The following is a 14,691-nucleotide window of genomic DNA, read 5'->3' on the forward strand; positions in this document are numbered from 1 at the left end:
TAAGTAAAGCATGAGGCCATTGTTATTCCAAAACATGTACTACATCCTTCCTCCTCTGCAGCTTCACCATGCTGTGGCCCAGGTGTGGGATGAGCCCCTGGTTCAGTTACAGGTTTCAAGTACAAGGCAGCAGAGAGAGCTGTATTTAGTTAGCAGGGTCTTGTTATGGCTCCCTCCCTGTAGCCTGTGGTCGCTTGAGGACAGAGCACCTGACTGATCTCTGGTGGCATGGGCCTGATCCTGGTCACACTGTCCAGTTGGAACTGTCAAGCCACCAATGTTCTTCCTACTTGCCCCACCCAGTGTGGGAACAAGGGCTTTCCCGCTTTAGTCGAACAGTCCTGCCAAGCGGCCTCCTGTACACGAGTCCTCCCAGGTACCCTAATCTGTTCTATTGATGGTTGCTCCAAGTAGGGCTGACCTGTAGCAGGACCATGGCAGCAGTCTCCTGCATATTCCTAGAGGTCACTGAGGCCACACCAAGGCGAGATGTGGGAGGGGAACATCCAGTGGTCCTGGTCTATTGGAGCTCACCACTGACCCCAAGCCCTGAGGCTTGGCCTCCGCATTGTGTGAGACTGGCGTCATATTCTCTGCCTCAGCCCCCAAGTACTGAGACTACGTTCGCACCACACCCAGCCCTTGCTCCCACTCTGTTGCCTGCTCGCCCTCGGCTTCTTTTGTGTGGGAAGAGGAGGTGACTTTCTGTGTCTGGCTGGAACCCCCGGAAGAAGCCCTGGAAGTAGAAATGCAGCATGGGGACCAACCAGGAGGCCTCTGCCCTGTGTCCCGAGTGCCTGTTATCTCCAGGCACAGCACACGATGCTCCAGTTCTCCCGGCAAAAGAATTTTCTGGGACCTTGAATGTATCCAGCTGCTTCTTCCTGCTCTGATTTTCAGGTGGACTGTGTCTGGTGACATCCGAAGGCTTGGATGGCTCTATGCCATGACAAGTAGGAGAGAAACTGACACATTCCGCACCAGTGATGTCCCCTTCCAAAGCCATCCCTGTGGCGCTTGGTGACCTAGTCATTAGAAGTCTTTTGGGGGGGGGGGATTGCACCTCAATTTTATTTTATTTTATTTTTTTAATGCTGAATGCTCTTTATTGAAGGAGGGAGGAGGTCTTAAATACAGGCTTACAGCACAGTGGGAGGACCCCGGAGGGCAGGAGTTCGCTACCGATGTTTACAATCTTGCATCTAAGCCGTCAGGAGTCTTTCTGCCCTGGCATGGCCCTCCTCCATCGGTAGATTTCTGTGACCCAGTGCCCTGAATTTGAGGTGTGGTCTCCCTTCTCTGGATATAATGGAGGCTCTAGCGGCCCTCCTCTCTGATGTTATCCTCCAGCTCCTTGACGCTCAGGGACGGTTTCCTTCCAGACCCTCCTGGCCCCCTGGTGTTCCTCATGGAGTTGTCAGGACTGTGTGTGGACAGGCTGGATGGATGGTTATTTCCTCTTCCTGTTTTCTCTGATTGTCTAGGCTGGGCTCAGTCTCACAGGCTACCCACACCACCTCGGCCCCTCAGCCTCCAAGTGCCCAACTTCTGCTCCTTCATCTTTTCTTCCATTTGTTTTAAGAGGTCCACCCTCCCAGGCAACAGAAACTCCTCAGTCCCCCAGGGACACGATCTTGTACCACAGAACAAATTGTGTGCACTTAATTGAAAACCATATAAAGTTTGATAGAGTGCCCAGTTACAACCCTCTAACGGAGTTCCGTAGAAAACAAATTAGAAATTGTAGTGATGCCACTGGTGGCTGCTTCTCATGGCCCTGCTCTCCACACCTGGCAGCCTCTTCTGTCCTCCCTGCTTTGAACAGTGAAGGATAGGTGGTTGGGGCCTTCCTCAGGTGGAGGAGTGTGCCAGGCACAGCAAAGGAAGTCTGGACCTGGTGGCTGGGGGGAGGAAAGGCAGGTGCTGAGCTTTCCACCCCCAGAAGCCCCTCTGGCTATGAAATGCGGATATGATGCCCTTAGCCTGCTGTGGGCAATGGCACCTGCTCCTGATTAGGGCCTGTTCTGAGACTGAGGACAGTGACTGCCTTGCAGAGCTGCCGTGACCTTGCCCAGGGTCTGCAGGCGCTGTGTCTGGTGTAGTACACTTGACGCTGCACTCCGCCCCCTCGTCAGGCAGCACATGACAGGGCGCCACGCTCCGCAGCGTCACTTGAATAGCTCTGGACCTGCACAGTACACTGTGTTCTTACAAATGAAAGGAGCCCTCGTGCTGGCAGGGGAATAAGAGCATCAACAAGAAGCCGTGGCGTCCACAGCAACGACGAAGCTAGAGCACTCCTCGAGCTTGTCCAGGCTTAGGTAGGGGTGGGCACCACTGCCATCTGTGTTGGCAGCAGGCCTTTTCTGGGTTCTGTGCAGGAATTAACCACTCTTTCCTGTCCCCTCAGGTGTCACCTTCGCCGCCAAAGGCTATTTCGACGCTCTCGTAAAGATGGGGGAGCTGGCCAGCGAGAGCCAGGGCTCCAAGGAACTTGGTAAGACCCTTGGCTGTGAAGAGGGCCTGGGGGCCCCCAGAATCACTGGATTTATCAGGCAGGTCTGGAGAGCTGGTGCCAGACTGAAAACTAGGTTTTATCTGCTAAATAAGAAAAGTAGTTTTAAAATGTCAGAGCTGGTGAGGTGTCCTCTCCGTTGAAAGTGGCATGCACCATATGGCCTCAGGGCGCTGCTTGGTGTCCCCCTTGGTGGGCTGCCTTCCCTGAAGAGCATGGCTGGGCACCAACAGACACAGGCACAGCCACATTGAAAGGCATTGGGGCCAACACTTAAGTGGCAGATATAGGGGGCCTATGTGGAAGGTTGGACTGGAGTGGTCACTAACATACTGAGTTGCTTCTGGTATGAAGACAAGTGAGAAGGGTGGGCCCCGGAGGGTGCACCCCCACATCTACAAACCTCACAGTATAGGAGACTTAGGCAGTGCTAGAACTCAGGTGCAGTTCCTTTATTCCTGTGCCTGCCTGTGTTTTCATGCGCTCACTCCTATGAGGTGATGTTGCAAGCTGGGCGGGCCTTAGGGGGGAGGTGCTAATGTGGCTGAGGTCTCCTGCACTCACAGGGATGCTGGGCTGTGAGGCAGGCTGTGCTGTGTTGGTCTTTGTTTATCTGCAGCTCTCAGGCTGGCCTTGGACACTGAGAAAACTAAAGTGGCCCTAGAACCACTTGGTTCTTCCAGTCATGGGCACAGAGCAAGCTTCTGCATCTAGGATCCTTGTCCATGGAGGCCTCCCTATGGGGACCTTTCCAGAGTGTAGTCCCTGTGTCTAGTTAGCAAGGACACTAGGTAGAGGTGCTCAGAAGGAAGCAGGCGGTTATCCTGGGGGGATCAGGTTTGGGAGCAGTAGCTCCCCTGAACTGACTGGAGGCCTGGGTTATATTGGTAGGTCGGGAACTGGATTTCTTTGTGCATGTGTTAATTCCAGCTCGAAGACTTGTCTCCCTCATGCCATGGCCTGCTGACAGAGACCCTGTGTGCACAGCTCTGCCTGCTCTACCCTGCTTGTCCTTTTGTGCCTTTCCCAGCCTCCTGCACAGAAGCCAGGCTTTGCACTCAGCCATGCCCCTGAGACCTCCAGAGTTCGTGAGAGACGGCTGTGCTGACCAACACAACCGTGGGACCTGCCTGGGTGGCAGAGCCTAAGCTGTACATGATGTGACCCGTCATAGTGGCTGAAATGGGAGAAGAGAAAGACCGGCCAGCTGATGGCACTAGTAGAGGGAACCCCTGGCCTCTTGCAGATGCAGCACTCCCTGGGAGCCTCTGGCAGGCTGCAGAGTGAGGGCTGAGGGTACTGCAGTGGAGATGCCAGGTGCCACACTGTGGTCAGGCCTGTAGGCTCAGCTGGCTGGTGAGGACAGTGATGTTGTTCAAATCTTAGATGGTCTTGTAATAAAAAGCCCACAGCCAGATATCAGGAGAAATTCAGAGAAGTACAACTGCCAGCCACTGGTTCTAACCTCTACGAAATCCTCAGTCTAAATAGAGTGAGTTCCTGTTTCCTCACACCTTATATACCTTTCTCTGCCCAGCCATCACTTCCTGGGATTAAAGATGTGTGTGCTCCCCAGTACTGGGATTAAAAAAGTGTGTGCCACCACTGCCTGGCTCTGTTTCCAGTGTGGCCTTGAACTCACAGAGATCCAGACAGATCTCTGCCTCCCGAGTGATAGGATTAAGGGTGTGTGCCACCACTACCTGACCTCTATATCTAATCTAGTGGCTGGCTCTGTTCTCTGATACTCAGGCAAGTTTATTAGGGTATACAATATATCACCACACAATGGGGTGGTAGAGGCCTTGCCTGCAGGGCCTCATTGGCAGGGGGTGGCCAGTTCTGGGTTTGGTGGCCGTACGGAGGTCCCACAATGGAGCTTCTGAACCAAGGTCCAGGCTTGTAGGTCTGAGAAGTTACCCTTCTTCACAGTCTAACTTTCTTAACGCCTCAGAGGACACCATAGGAGGTTATGTGAGCCCTACATGTCTGTGTGAAGTTTTCTGATTCTGTGCTAGACTATCAAGTGTTTTCTCCGTGGTCACATGAACGGTGAGCATATGCTTAGAGAAAAGCCAGGCACTGAATGCTCTGTAGTGAGCAGTGGGTGTGCCTGGGACTGCTGGGAAACTCTAGAATTTTTTGCTGGTGTTCCTTGTCCTCACATGGTACTGCAGGATGGCGTGAGTAGCAGGGGAGAGGCTCAGGGCTTTGATCTGAAGCAGGGAGCTTCTGTTTGTGTGGGGGCTGGACAGTCTCTCGGGCTGATTGTGGAGAGCATCCTTCCTCAGTGTGCTACCAGGTGTCAGCCTGGCTCAGATCTTTGATGTGATTCACTTGCCATACATTTATTTCACCCCTGAAAGTGAACAATTTACTGGGTTTGTTCCCGTTCTCTGTATCTAGCTCCAACTTTTCCATCACTCCCAGAGAAAACCATAATCTGTTAACAGCCATTCCCTGTGCTCAGAGCAGCAGCAGCACTGGGGAGCCACCCCCCTGCGGTCCCCCTTTGGATTTGCCTGTTCTGGACGTCTCCTGTAATGAACTGTACAGCTTATATCTGACTCTTTGGCAGAGTGTGTTTTTGAGGTTCATCTGTGGTGGCATGTGTCACAGTTTCTTGATTGTAGAGCTCACATAATTCCCCTGAGGAGTTCAGAAAGCTAGACTGTGAGGAAGGGTAACTTCATGACCCACAAGCCTGGACCTTGGTTCAGAAGCTCCATTGTGGGGCCTCCATACGGCCATCAAACTCCAGAACTGGCCACCCCCTGCCAATGAGGCCCTGCAGGCAAGACTCCACCACCCCATTGTCCTTACCAGCCAGCTGAGCCTACAGGCCTGGCACAGTATGGCACCTAGTATCTCCACTGCAGGTAATAGTCCAGTGTGTGATGGACCTATTCTGTTTTGAGCAGCACCTTTTGAGACAGGGTCTCATGCTGGTCCTGGCTGGCATGAACCTCAATTCTCCTGCCTCCTCCTCCCAAGTGTTGGTAGTGTTGAGATTACAGGCAGGTGTCACCACACCTGGCCTGCTCATCTGCTAGTGGGGTGGCTTCTGCCCTGATGGCTGTGGATAGCACTGCCTAGAGCATGAGTGTGAAGCATTGGTGTGGGCTTATATTTCATTTCTCTTGGGCAAATACCTGGGCGTGGAATTGCTAGAGCAAATGGTTGGAATTTGTATTAAAGCAGCACTGCTTTGCTTTGAAAATAAGTCGGCCTGTTCCCACCCCTCCCTGCTGCCTCCCGCCCAGTCAGCTGCTCGGCTCCATGTGCTGTTTGTCCAAGTGTCTAAAAGACAGGCCCGTGCCCTCTCTCCTTTTTAACTTCACGCTAAGGAGTTCTTAGGATGGAGTTCGCTTTCTGATCCCATCCTCTTATTTGACCCAACGTAACTCTTAAAATCTTTGCTAAAATCAATACAGTGTTTCAAGGTAGAAGTAAATGTCGTCTTCCCAGCTGAGACCCGCTGTCCATTGGGACTGCTTGATTTTACTGCTTTATTGGGAAATGAAGCATCAGCTGCACATATTGGAACATACTGCGTGGAGTTTCCTGTGTGTGTGATGGTGAATCTGTCCATTCCTTCTACAGTCAGGCCTCCCCCGAGCCCGGCCCGTCTCTAGTAACTGATTGCAGGACGGGGTAAAGGCAGTGCTGCCGTCGGCGTGGTGGGCCCTGTCTAGCCCCTCCTGACACTCCTGGGTCGCACCATTGCTGTCCGTGGAGTTTGGCACAGTTCATTATGCCCTCATCTGCCAAGCACTATTCCGGTTGCTCCTAGTTTGGGTTATTTCCAGATTTACATTTCTCTAATTAATGATGTTCAACATCTTTTCAAATGCTTATTTGCCATTTATTTGTCTTTAGTGAAGTGTAAATTCAGGTGTTTGCATCCTTTATGTTATTTGGGTTCTTGTCTTTATACTGGTTTATAAAAGTTCCCTATATTCTAGATCTTGTATCAGATGTTTATTTTGAAAATATTTACTCTGAGCCTGGTGGCGGTGGTGGCACACACCTTTAATCCCAACACCCGGGAGGCAAAGGCAGGCGGATCTCTGTGAGTTCAAGGCCAACCTGGTCTACAGAGCAAACTCCAGGATAGCCAGGGCTACACAGAGAAATCCTGTCTTGAAAACAATTTTTTTTTTTTTTTAAATTTCTGAAGAGGGCGCCAGATCTTGTTAGAGATGGTTGTGAGCCACCATGTGGTTGCTGGGAATTGAACCCAGGACCTCTGGAAGAGCAGTCAGTGCTCTTAACCCCTGAGCCATCTCTCCAGCCCCCAAATAAATATTTTTAGAGATTATTATACTTATTTATTTGGTGAGAAGGGGTGAGCTAGTGTGACAGTCCAAGAATGACTTCTAGGAATTGATTTCTTCTACCAAGTGTGTCCCTGGGAGCTAACTGTCAAGCTTGGTGACATGGGACTTGCTGAGTTATCTTGCTAATCTGGCCTTTCATTTTGTGATTTATTTTTTTGGATACTATAGCCTCATGCATATTATCTTTTAATCTGCTTGTTTTACTATGTATGGAAGATGGCCTTGTCCCACCTGCACCTCTGGAGAGCTAGAATTATAGGAATGCACTAACAAGTTGGCCTAATAGTATTTTTAGGAGGAAAACCAGTTCAATTTTAATTTTGAATTTAATTGTTGACCTTAGTTTGGTAGCTTATTAAATTTTTTAATTTTTAATTTTTACTTACTTTTTATTTTATGTACATTGGTGTTTTGTCTGCATGTGTGTCTGTGTGAGGGTGTTCGGCCCCCTGGAGCTGGAGCTATGGATGGTTGTGAGCTGCCGTGTAGGTGCTGGGAACTGAACCTGGAGCCAGTGCTCTTAACTGCTGAGCCACCTCTCCAGACACAGCTTATTGATGTTTATTATGGTTCTGGTCACTATTTTTATCACGACAACTTCCTTTTCTCTGGAATGCATCACAGCCCTCAAGTTTTCATTTGATGCTAACTGACTTGTTCCCTGCCACTGGCTGCCCTGGAGTCTCTTGTGTTGTCCAGTCTCTGGGTTCACACTCCCATCCGTTTCTTCTTCCTCCCTCTTGGAACCTCTGGTCACCCAGCTTCCTCCCAGGTGGAGCCCCTGTTCTCTGTCCCTGTTTGCTCGTGGGGGGTCTTGTTTCTCCTTAAGGTTCTATGCAGGGAAATGGGAAGTGGTTTTGGTGCTGTCCTATCTCACGCTGGCTTGGCTGGTGAATCTCAGGTGGGGAAGGGTCTTTGCTAGTGTTTGAAGCATCGTCTCTCAACGGCTCCCAGTGGCACTGCTGAGCTCAATGCCGTTTTCACTTGATTCTGTGTTCTTGGTCTTCTCTCCTTGGAAGCTGTTGAGATCATCCTGGGTGCTCTTAAGTTGTCTCGCTGCACTCGGGTGGGGCTGGGAATGGTGACAGCCTCAGCAGAGGGGTGGTATATGATCTGCACGGTCAGGCATCCTAGGTGAAGAGGACCAGGGGCCACTCAGCAGGGTGGAAGATAGGAGCAGGGGACGTGGTTCTGCAGAAATGTTCATATTCTGGAGCAGGGTGGTGAGCCTAAGAGGGGAGCAAAGCTTTAGATAAGCAGGACCTTGCGATCCTCATGCTGCAAGTCAGCTGTAGGAAGATTGATGTGTACAGCCTGCTGTTCTTCTGTCCTCGCCCCATCTGTATTATTGTCAGCAGTGGGAGCATTCATTTTCACTGCTGTAGAATATTCCATAAACACGTAATTAACCATCTGTTTTACTGGTCTTCTCTTGGTTATAACTGAGTTATTCCCACTGGATTTCGCTGTTTTGAGCAGGCTGGTTCATGGAAAATGTAAGACTGAGCCCCTTTAGAAGATAAATGCTCTAAGACACCATGGCCCTTGGCAACAGCCACTGTGAAATAGGCTTGCTTCCCGGTACCCAATAGTGGCAGCTCAGCTCTTTTTCTGACTGCGTCTCCTACATATTTGTAGGCTGTGCTCTCAATTGCATACATGTGCTGTCTGGTAAGATAGGCCACATTATCATGAGATGACCTTCTCTATACCAATTAGTCTTATTTGTAGTTGTTTTGGTTTTTCAAGGCAGGATTTCTCTGTGTATCCCTGGCTGTCCTGGAACTTACTCTGTAGACCAGGCTGGCCTAGAACTCACAGAGATTCTCCTACCTTTTCCTTCCAAGTGCTCAGATTAAAGACATGCACTACCATGGCCAGGCTTGTAGTCTATTTTTAGTACCATTTGTTTTCTCCTCCTCCAGTTTACAACTTTGCTCATTTCTGACCTCTTGGTCAACATGTCCAAGATAGACTGATCTAGATGTGTAAGGTCCCCATTGTCTTAGAGGTAAATCAGGGCCCTCAGAGAATGTCGCCCCTTGCAAGGTGAAGGGATCTCTGGTCTGTCCAAGTATGAAAACAGTCTATTCAGACCATCCTCTATTGGTCTCTGATTGTTTTCAGGGTTTTCTCTCTTTTTTGAGACAAGGTTATGCTGTATTGTCTGCCTGGTCTTGGACTCCTGGGTGTAAGCTCTCTACTCTCCCTCTTCCGACCTGTGAAGTAGCAGGGACCATAGGTGTGCACCATAAGTGATCAAATCCTGACATCCAGCGGAGTGGAGCCTATAGCCTACCTCTCACTGTGGTCCTCCTTCCCGGCCTTTCTGGCCCAGGCCCAGGCCCAAGGCGGGGTTGGTTGTCAAGCATACAGGAGACCTAACCTGGCTAATTCTTTCCTTCCTCCTTTTTCTTTCCAACCCCTACCCCTTCCTTCCTCCCAGAGCTTCTTGTCTTTGCTTTTCCACATAGAGTGGCCAGGGTAAGCTGCCCATGGCTCCCACTCTGCTCACTGGGCAGACACCCTTGTTAGGAGTGTGTAGAATTTCACATGCTGTGGACACATCTGTCCCTCCCGCCTCCCCTGTTCCCCTTTGGAGCCCTGTGCTTCATTCATTCTTCACGTGAGTCACAAGGGTGACAAGCAGCCCCTCCCCCCAGCGCCCACGCACACTTGAGACCACACACACACACACACACACACACACACACACACACACACACGTCTCTGCGGAGAGCACCTCTGTGACACTGGACACCCAGGTGACCCCTAGAGCCACCTCTTTGTTCCTTTCTTTCCTTTGGAGTGAGTGAATGGCCTGGGCAGTGCCTGCCTTTGATCTTCAGTCTTTCTGTACTACAGACTCTGGCCTCACAGCTAGGGAAGAGCCCCGAGACTGCAGACTCATGCAGGAACCATCCTCTCATCTCCACTTGGAGAGTTATTTTTTCCCTGCAGTGAGAAAGTCTGCAGCCTGTCAGGGCTTTGCTTTGATATAGCGGGCTGCTTAGTTAGGGATGGAGGGCAGTTCTGAGCTCCACATCTTCGCACAGCCCTTCTGATGTCCTTGCTAGTAGCCACCCACCTGCTTGTCTGTGGTTGCCTCCCATCTCTGGATCCCCTGCCTCTGCCGGAGCATGCCCTGGTGCCAGAACCAACTTACAGCAGGTGTAATGGGCAGGTGAGCCCCATGCCGCTTCTGCTCTCTTGGGACTTTTTGGTACTGGGGCTGACCAGCAGCTTGGGATGATGAGAGTATCCATCTAGGTATGAGCTCCAAACTATTCATGAATTTGTGGATATGCACCGTTCCCATGGCCAAGGAGCCCTGGATGGTGGTCTGATGCTGGACAGGTGGAGCTGGAGACAGAATCTCTGCTGTGTGCATCTCCTGAGCTCCTACAGAGGCTTACACTCCTTTGCCCCTAACTGAAATCTGGGATTTGCTGAGATGTGACAGCATCTATCCCTCTGATCCACAGCTCTGCTAGCTGGCAGCTGTGGGGCTGGTGTGGAGGACACAGAGCAGGCCTGAGGGCTGCATGCCTTGCTGCTGGGCCTCGGGGCGCCCACCACGGATGTGGCTCTGGTGCTTTGTGTAGGTGAAGGCACCTGTCGTGTGTCTCCCAGCAGCTTCACTGTCCATCACAGCTCCCGCAGCGGACGGTAACACCGGTCTGCTGGACAACCATCTGCAGCTCTTCATCCCAAGATGACTGGTTGCATAGAACCAGGCTGGATCTGACACAGGGAGAAAACTGGAGCGCTGATGTTCATGGTGGGTGTGCACACCTGAGCAGCTCTACTCACCCGTGTGGAACAAGGGTCGATAACCTGCCTTTGGCCTGTCCCCCGCATTTTACAGTCTTGGGGACCTGGGAAGGTGTGGTGTCTGAAGTTAAGCAGCCACTACACTGAGTAAGGCACAGCCTGACTGAGAAGGCTTCTCATTTCCCTCGTGTGGTCAGGAGGTCTGTTTGAGGCTTCTGTGTCCCAGAGCCTCAGCGTGGATGTGTTTGATGTTTGCACAAGGCTCGCTAAGGCTGTCCCCTGAACTGACTGTTCTTTTCAACCCTTGCCTGTCTCCAGAGGCTTCTTTTATGCTTTCCTTTAAAGGACTGCTTTGTACCTGCCAGGGCCTGCAGCATACTTGTTTGTGATCACAGGACTTGTGTGTACTTGCTGGGGCCCCACTCTCTACTAAACCTCACAAGTCTCCAGGGGGAGCTAGCAGATGCTCTGTGTTGGTCACAGCCTCCAAGTAGGGATGCTCATAGACAGGCAGCTACAACCCTGCCTCAGTGTGGGCCTGGCTTCAGTCATTGAGTCTCTGAGCAAGGTGTGACCCCGTCATGTCCTGCCTGGAGTTAGTCTTCTCAAGTGGTCTAAGACTGTCCTGAGGCTAGAGCATCAGTTATGTGGCCCCAGACATCCAGGTCTCTGGAATGTAGGGGCCTATAGGCTTTACCCCAAGAGGCCTTCCAGCTGTTCCAGTGAAGTCTATTGGCCTAGGTAGTTTTGAAAGTGCCAGCAAATTGGGCTCCAGTGCTTTTTGTGAGGCTGTGAGGTGATCTGGCTGCGTCCTGCTCCTCCTAGGTCAGGCAGAGCCCATTCACACCTAATCAGGTGTTCAAGGACATCCATCTTCCATTTCAGGGAAGAGGCTGGGACCATAGCCTCTCCTTTGGGCATGTGATATGTTGCCAGTTGTCAGACCCTAACAGAGCAGGCTTCATTTTAGAGACTGCTAAATCCTAGAGGCTCTGTTTGGAGGCCTTAATGAAACCCACTCACAGGAACTTAGGGCCGTTGTACTTCCTGAGGAGCCTGACTCTGAGGTCCTCTCTGGGTTAGCTGCCTGTCCAGGTTAGGGACAATAAAGGAACAAAGGGCTTGGCACTGCCTGGAATGGGTGGGGCTTCCCTTCCCAGCTAAAGACACCAGCTCCCTTCATTCTTCCATCTCCATGGTAACAAATGGGGACCACAGAGGTCCCTTAGACTCCAGCCAGGGTCCCATGCTTTACCCTACAAGTATACTGTGGAAGTTGCTGGGCAGTTATCAGGCACCTAGACTCAACTGAGGCTCTGGGGCTGCCAGCAGGGGGGGCTCAGGTGGCCAGGCCTTTTGTGTGGCAGCCCTGGCTACCCTGCTGAGAGCTCTGTGGGGCCTCACCGAGGCTTTGGAGAGATTAATAGCAGTCTGAATTGATTTGCCGAATCCTGGGCAGTGGCTGTGTGATAAGACGCAGCAGGTGTCTGTGTTCTTCAGCGCCAGTCTGCTCTGTGGTGGGAATATCAATAAGGACAACGGTGACCGCAGGGGCCTCCTTCTGACTGGTGGTTCCCATCCCAGCTGTTGAAGAACAGCAGGTCACCTGGCTGGAGTAGGGTAGTCTTAGAGCCCAGCGGGGGGCCCTGTGATGACCGTGGGTCACCTTTGCTGGCTCTGTTCCTGCTCTGAGAAGCTCAGCTCTACCTGGATCCCAGGATTGCCCAGAGGTGGGGTTCACCTTCCCTTCCACCAGCCCAAAGGCTCCCAGGGGCACCACCGAGTGTAAAAGCCAAATCATGAGGACTGGGCTGCCCTGGAGCCAGGGACAGCTCTGGGAGCCCCTAGGAGGCTCACAGATCTGTGGTCAGCCTTGGGTCCTCAAGTCAAAGTCTGTTTACCTCATCCGATGTTCCTGTGTTGCAGCACCAGCTCCAGGGAGGGTTAATGAGGGAGAGCACCAGCTGCTCACTTTTCAGTCAGCAGTTGGCACAGGGTGCTCCAGGCGTGGCCGGCAGCCTCTGTGGGCAGGTCTCTGTCTTCCCTGGGCTTCCCCAGAGCACTGGTTGTTAGGAGTATGGTCACACCAGGCATCTACATACGGACCACAGTAGCTGAGAGTGGGGACCCAGGTTCCCCAGAGACCTCCGCACTGAGGAGAGACTCAGTGGTGCTCAGAGAGACTGGGTGCTGTCAAACATGGGCAGGTACAGAGAGGGCCAAGGAGCTGCTAGTAACCCTAGGTAGCAGACTTAGTGCAGGGTTCTTCAGGGCCAGTAGCTGGACTGGTCAAGAGTCCAGTCTGAGATGGGAGAGGTCTGGGCAGCCCTGTCCCCTAGAGAGCAGTTATCACAGGGGTAGGTCATGGGCATCTGGGGCCTGTATACAGGAGGGAAGTGAGGTGGCCTCAGTCCAGGGAGCTCTGAAATCACATGTTTCTGTGACTTAGTTTAAAGTGGTCTCAAAAATAAAATAAAACAGTCAAACAAAAGGTCCAAAAGGGGAGGGGGGAGCAGCCAGGCTTGTCTGCTCACACCCACGATCCCAGCACTGGGGAAGCCAAAGCAGGATGATTACCAAGAGTTTGAGTCTAGCTTAGGGCTACATGAGATTCTGTGTCAAAAAAAAAAAAAGCCAGGCCGTGGTGGAGCATGCCTTTAATTCCAGCACTCGGGAGGCAGAGGCAGACAGATCTATGTGAGTTCGAGGCCAGCCTGGTCTCCAAAGCAAGTTCTAGGACAGCCAGGACTACACAGAGAAACCCTGTCAGGAAGAACAAACTAATTAAACTAAACTAAAAGAGGGCTGGAGAGATGGCTCAGCAGTTAAGAGCACTTGCTGTTTTTTGCAGAAGACCTGAGTTCAGCTCCCAGCATCCACATAGTGGCTCCCAACCATCTGGGGGCCTTCATGTGGTACACATGAAAACAAAACACTTGTGTGTGTGTATGTGTGTGTGTGTGTGTGTGTGTGTGTACATAATATACATAATAAATCTAAAAAAAAATTAACTAAAACTAACTGATCCAAACTTTGTAGTAACTGAAGGCTTTTAATAACTCTGTGGGCTTTTGTTATTTGTCCTTGGTGTATGTTGTACATTGGAAGCATTTCATCACTGACCCAGGGTCTCTTGAGAGTAGTCACATCCCTGGAGCATGGGCTGGACCATGTGCCGGATAGACTAACCAGCTGAAGTGAGCATGTCATAGACAGTCCCACATCCACACAGTGTTCAGGAATCCCAGCTCCATCTCTGCGGGTCAGAGGACTACAAATGCTGGAGAGATAATGTCATCAGAGAGGTGTGGTCCACGGGACAGCAGCCCTCAGGAAGGCTTTCTCTGAACTGCCCATCTGCCTTTCACCCTCATCTATCTGCTGGTCTCAACACAGAGCTTTTGTCAGATCCAGAGCATAGCAGGATGGGTTTGGGGCATGTTCAGCAGAAGTGTCCAGTGTCTTCCATCTCTGGAGCACATCTTTCTGTGCAGGACACAAAAGTTATGGGGCCTTCATTCTGCTGAGCTTGTGTGGAAGTGCGAGTGACCTGGGTGTCTGTCCCTGTTGGGCTTTCTGCCCTGTGAAGGAACTTCCTCATGCCATCCCAAGTCCGGCCAGTGTGTTTCTGGATACCATCGAGCGCATTTCTGCTCGCCAACGCAGGGGTGCTTTCTCAGGACTCAGAGATGGTGCCACACAGGGCTGACAGGAGCATTGTGAACCAGGTCTTTGGGGTACACTTGTTCTTTGGGGTACACTTGTTCACTTGGATCAGCTGCTTCTAAGGGGTAAATCTGCCCAGAAGGAGTGCAGTAAGCTCTGTTCTAAGCTGTGGGCAGGAGCTGCCCTCTCACACTGAGGTGGCAGACAGCTTCCTTCTCTGGTCCTCACAGACATCAGGTACAAGAGAAGACAGATAGGCCTGAGGACCAGCAGGTCTTGCTGAGAACACAAGAGAGCCTGTTCCCATGCTGTTGGAGCTATGCTAAGGCTCTGGCCACCCATCTATGTGAGGAGGACATCAGATCGAGCCTCGCCATCTTTGTGTCTTTGCCACGG

At 51.5% G+C, this 14,691-nt stretch overlaps 1 protein-coding gene across 5 annotated transcripts in view; it reads left to right on the plus strand.

Annotated features, from left to right (window-relative positions):
* The window catches only part of Baiap2 (BAR/IMD domain containing adaptor protein 2), a 70,572-nt gene that overhangs the window by 15,429 nt on the left and 40,452 nt on the right, over window positions 1-14,691 (plus strand). For all 5 annotated transcript variants that reach the window (XM_028853618.1, XM_028853617.2, XM_028853615.1 and 2 more), the window contains exon 3: window positions 2,411-2,497. In XM_028853618.1, coding sequence (XP_028709451.1) covers window positions 2,411-2,497 — 87 coding nt within the window. The remainder of the gene's footprint in view (window positions 1-2,410; window positions 2,498-14,691) is intronic.

Source organism: Peromyscus leucopus, chromosome 8b, assembly GCF_004664715.2.
Source record: "Peromyscus leucopus breed LL Stock chromosome 8b, UCI_PerLeu_2.1, whole genome shotgun sequence".
Classification (NCBI taxonomy): Eukaryota; Metazoa; Chordata; class Mammalia; order Rodentia; family Cricetidae; genus Peromyscus; species Peromyscus leucopus.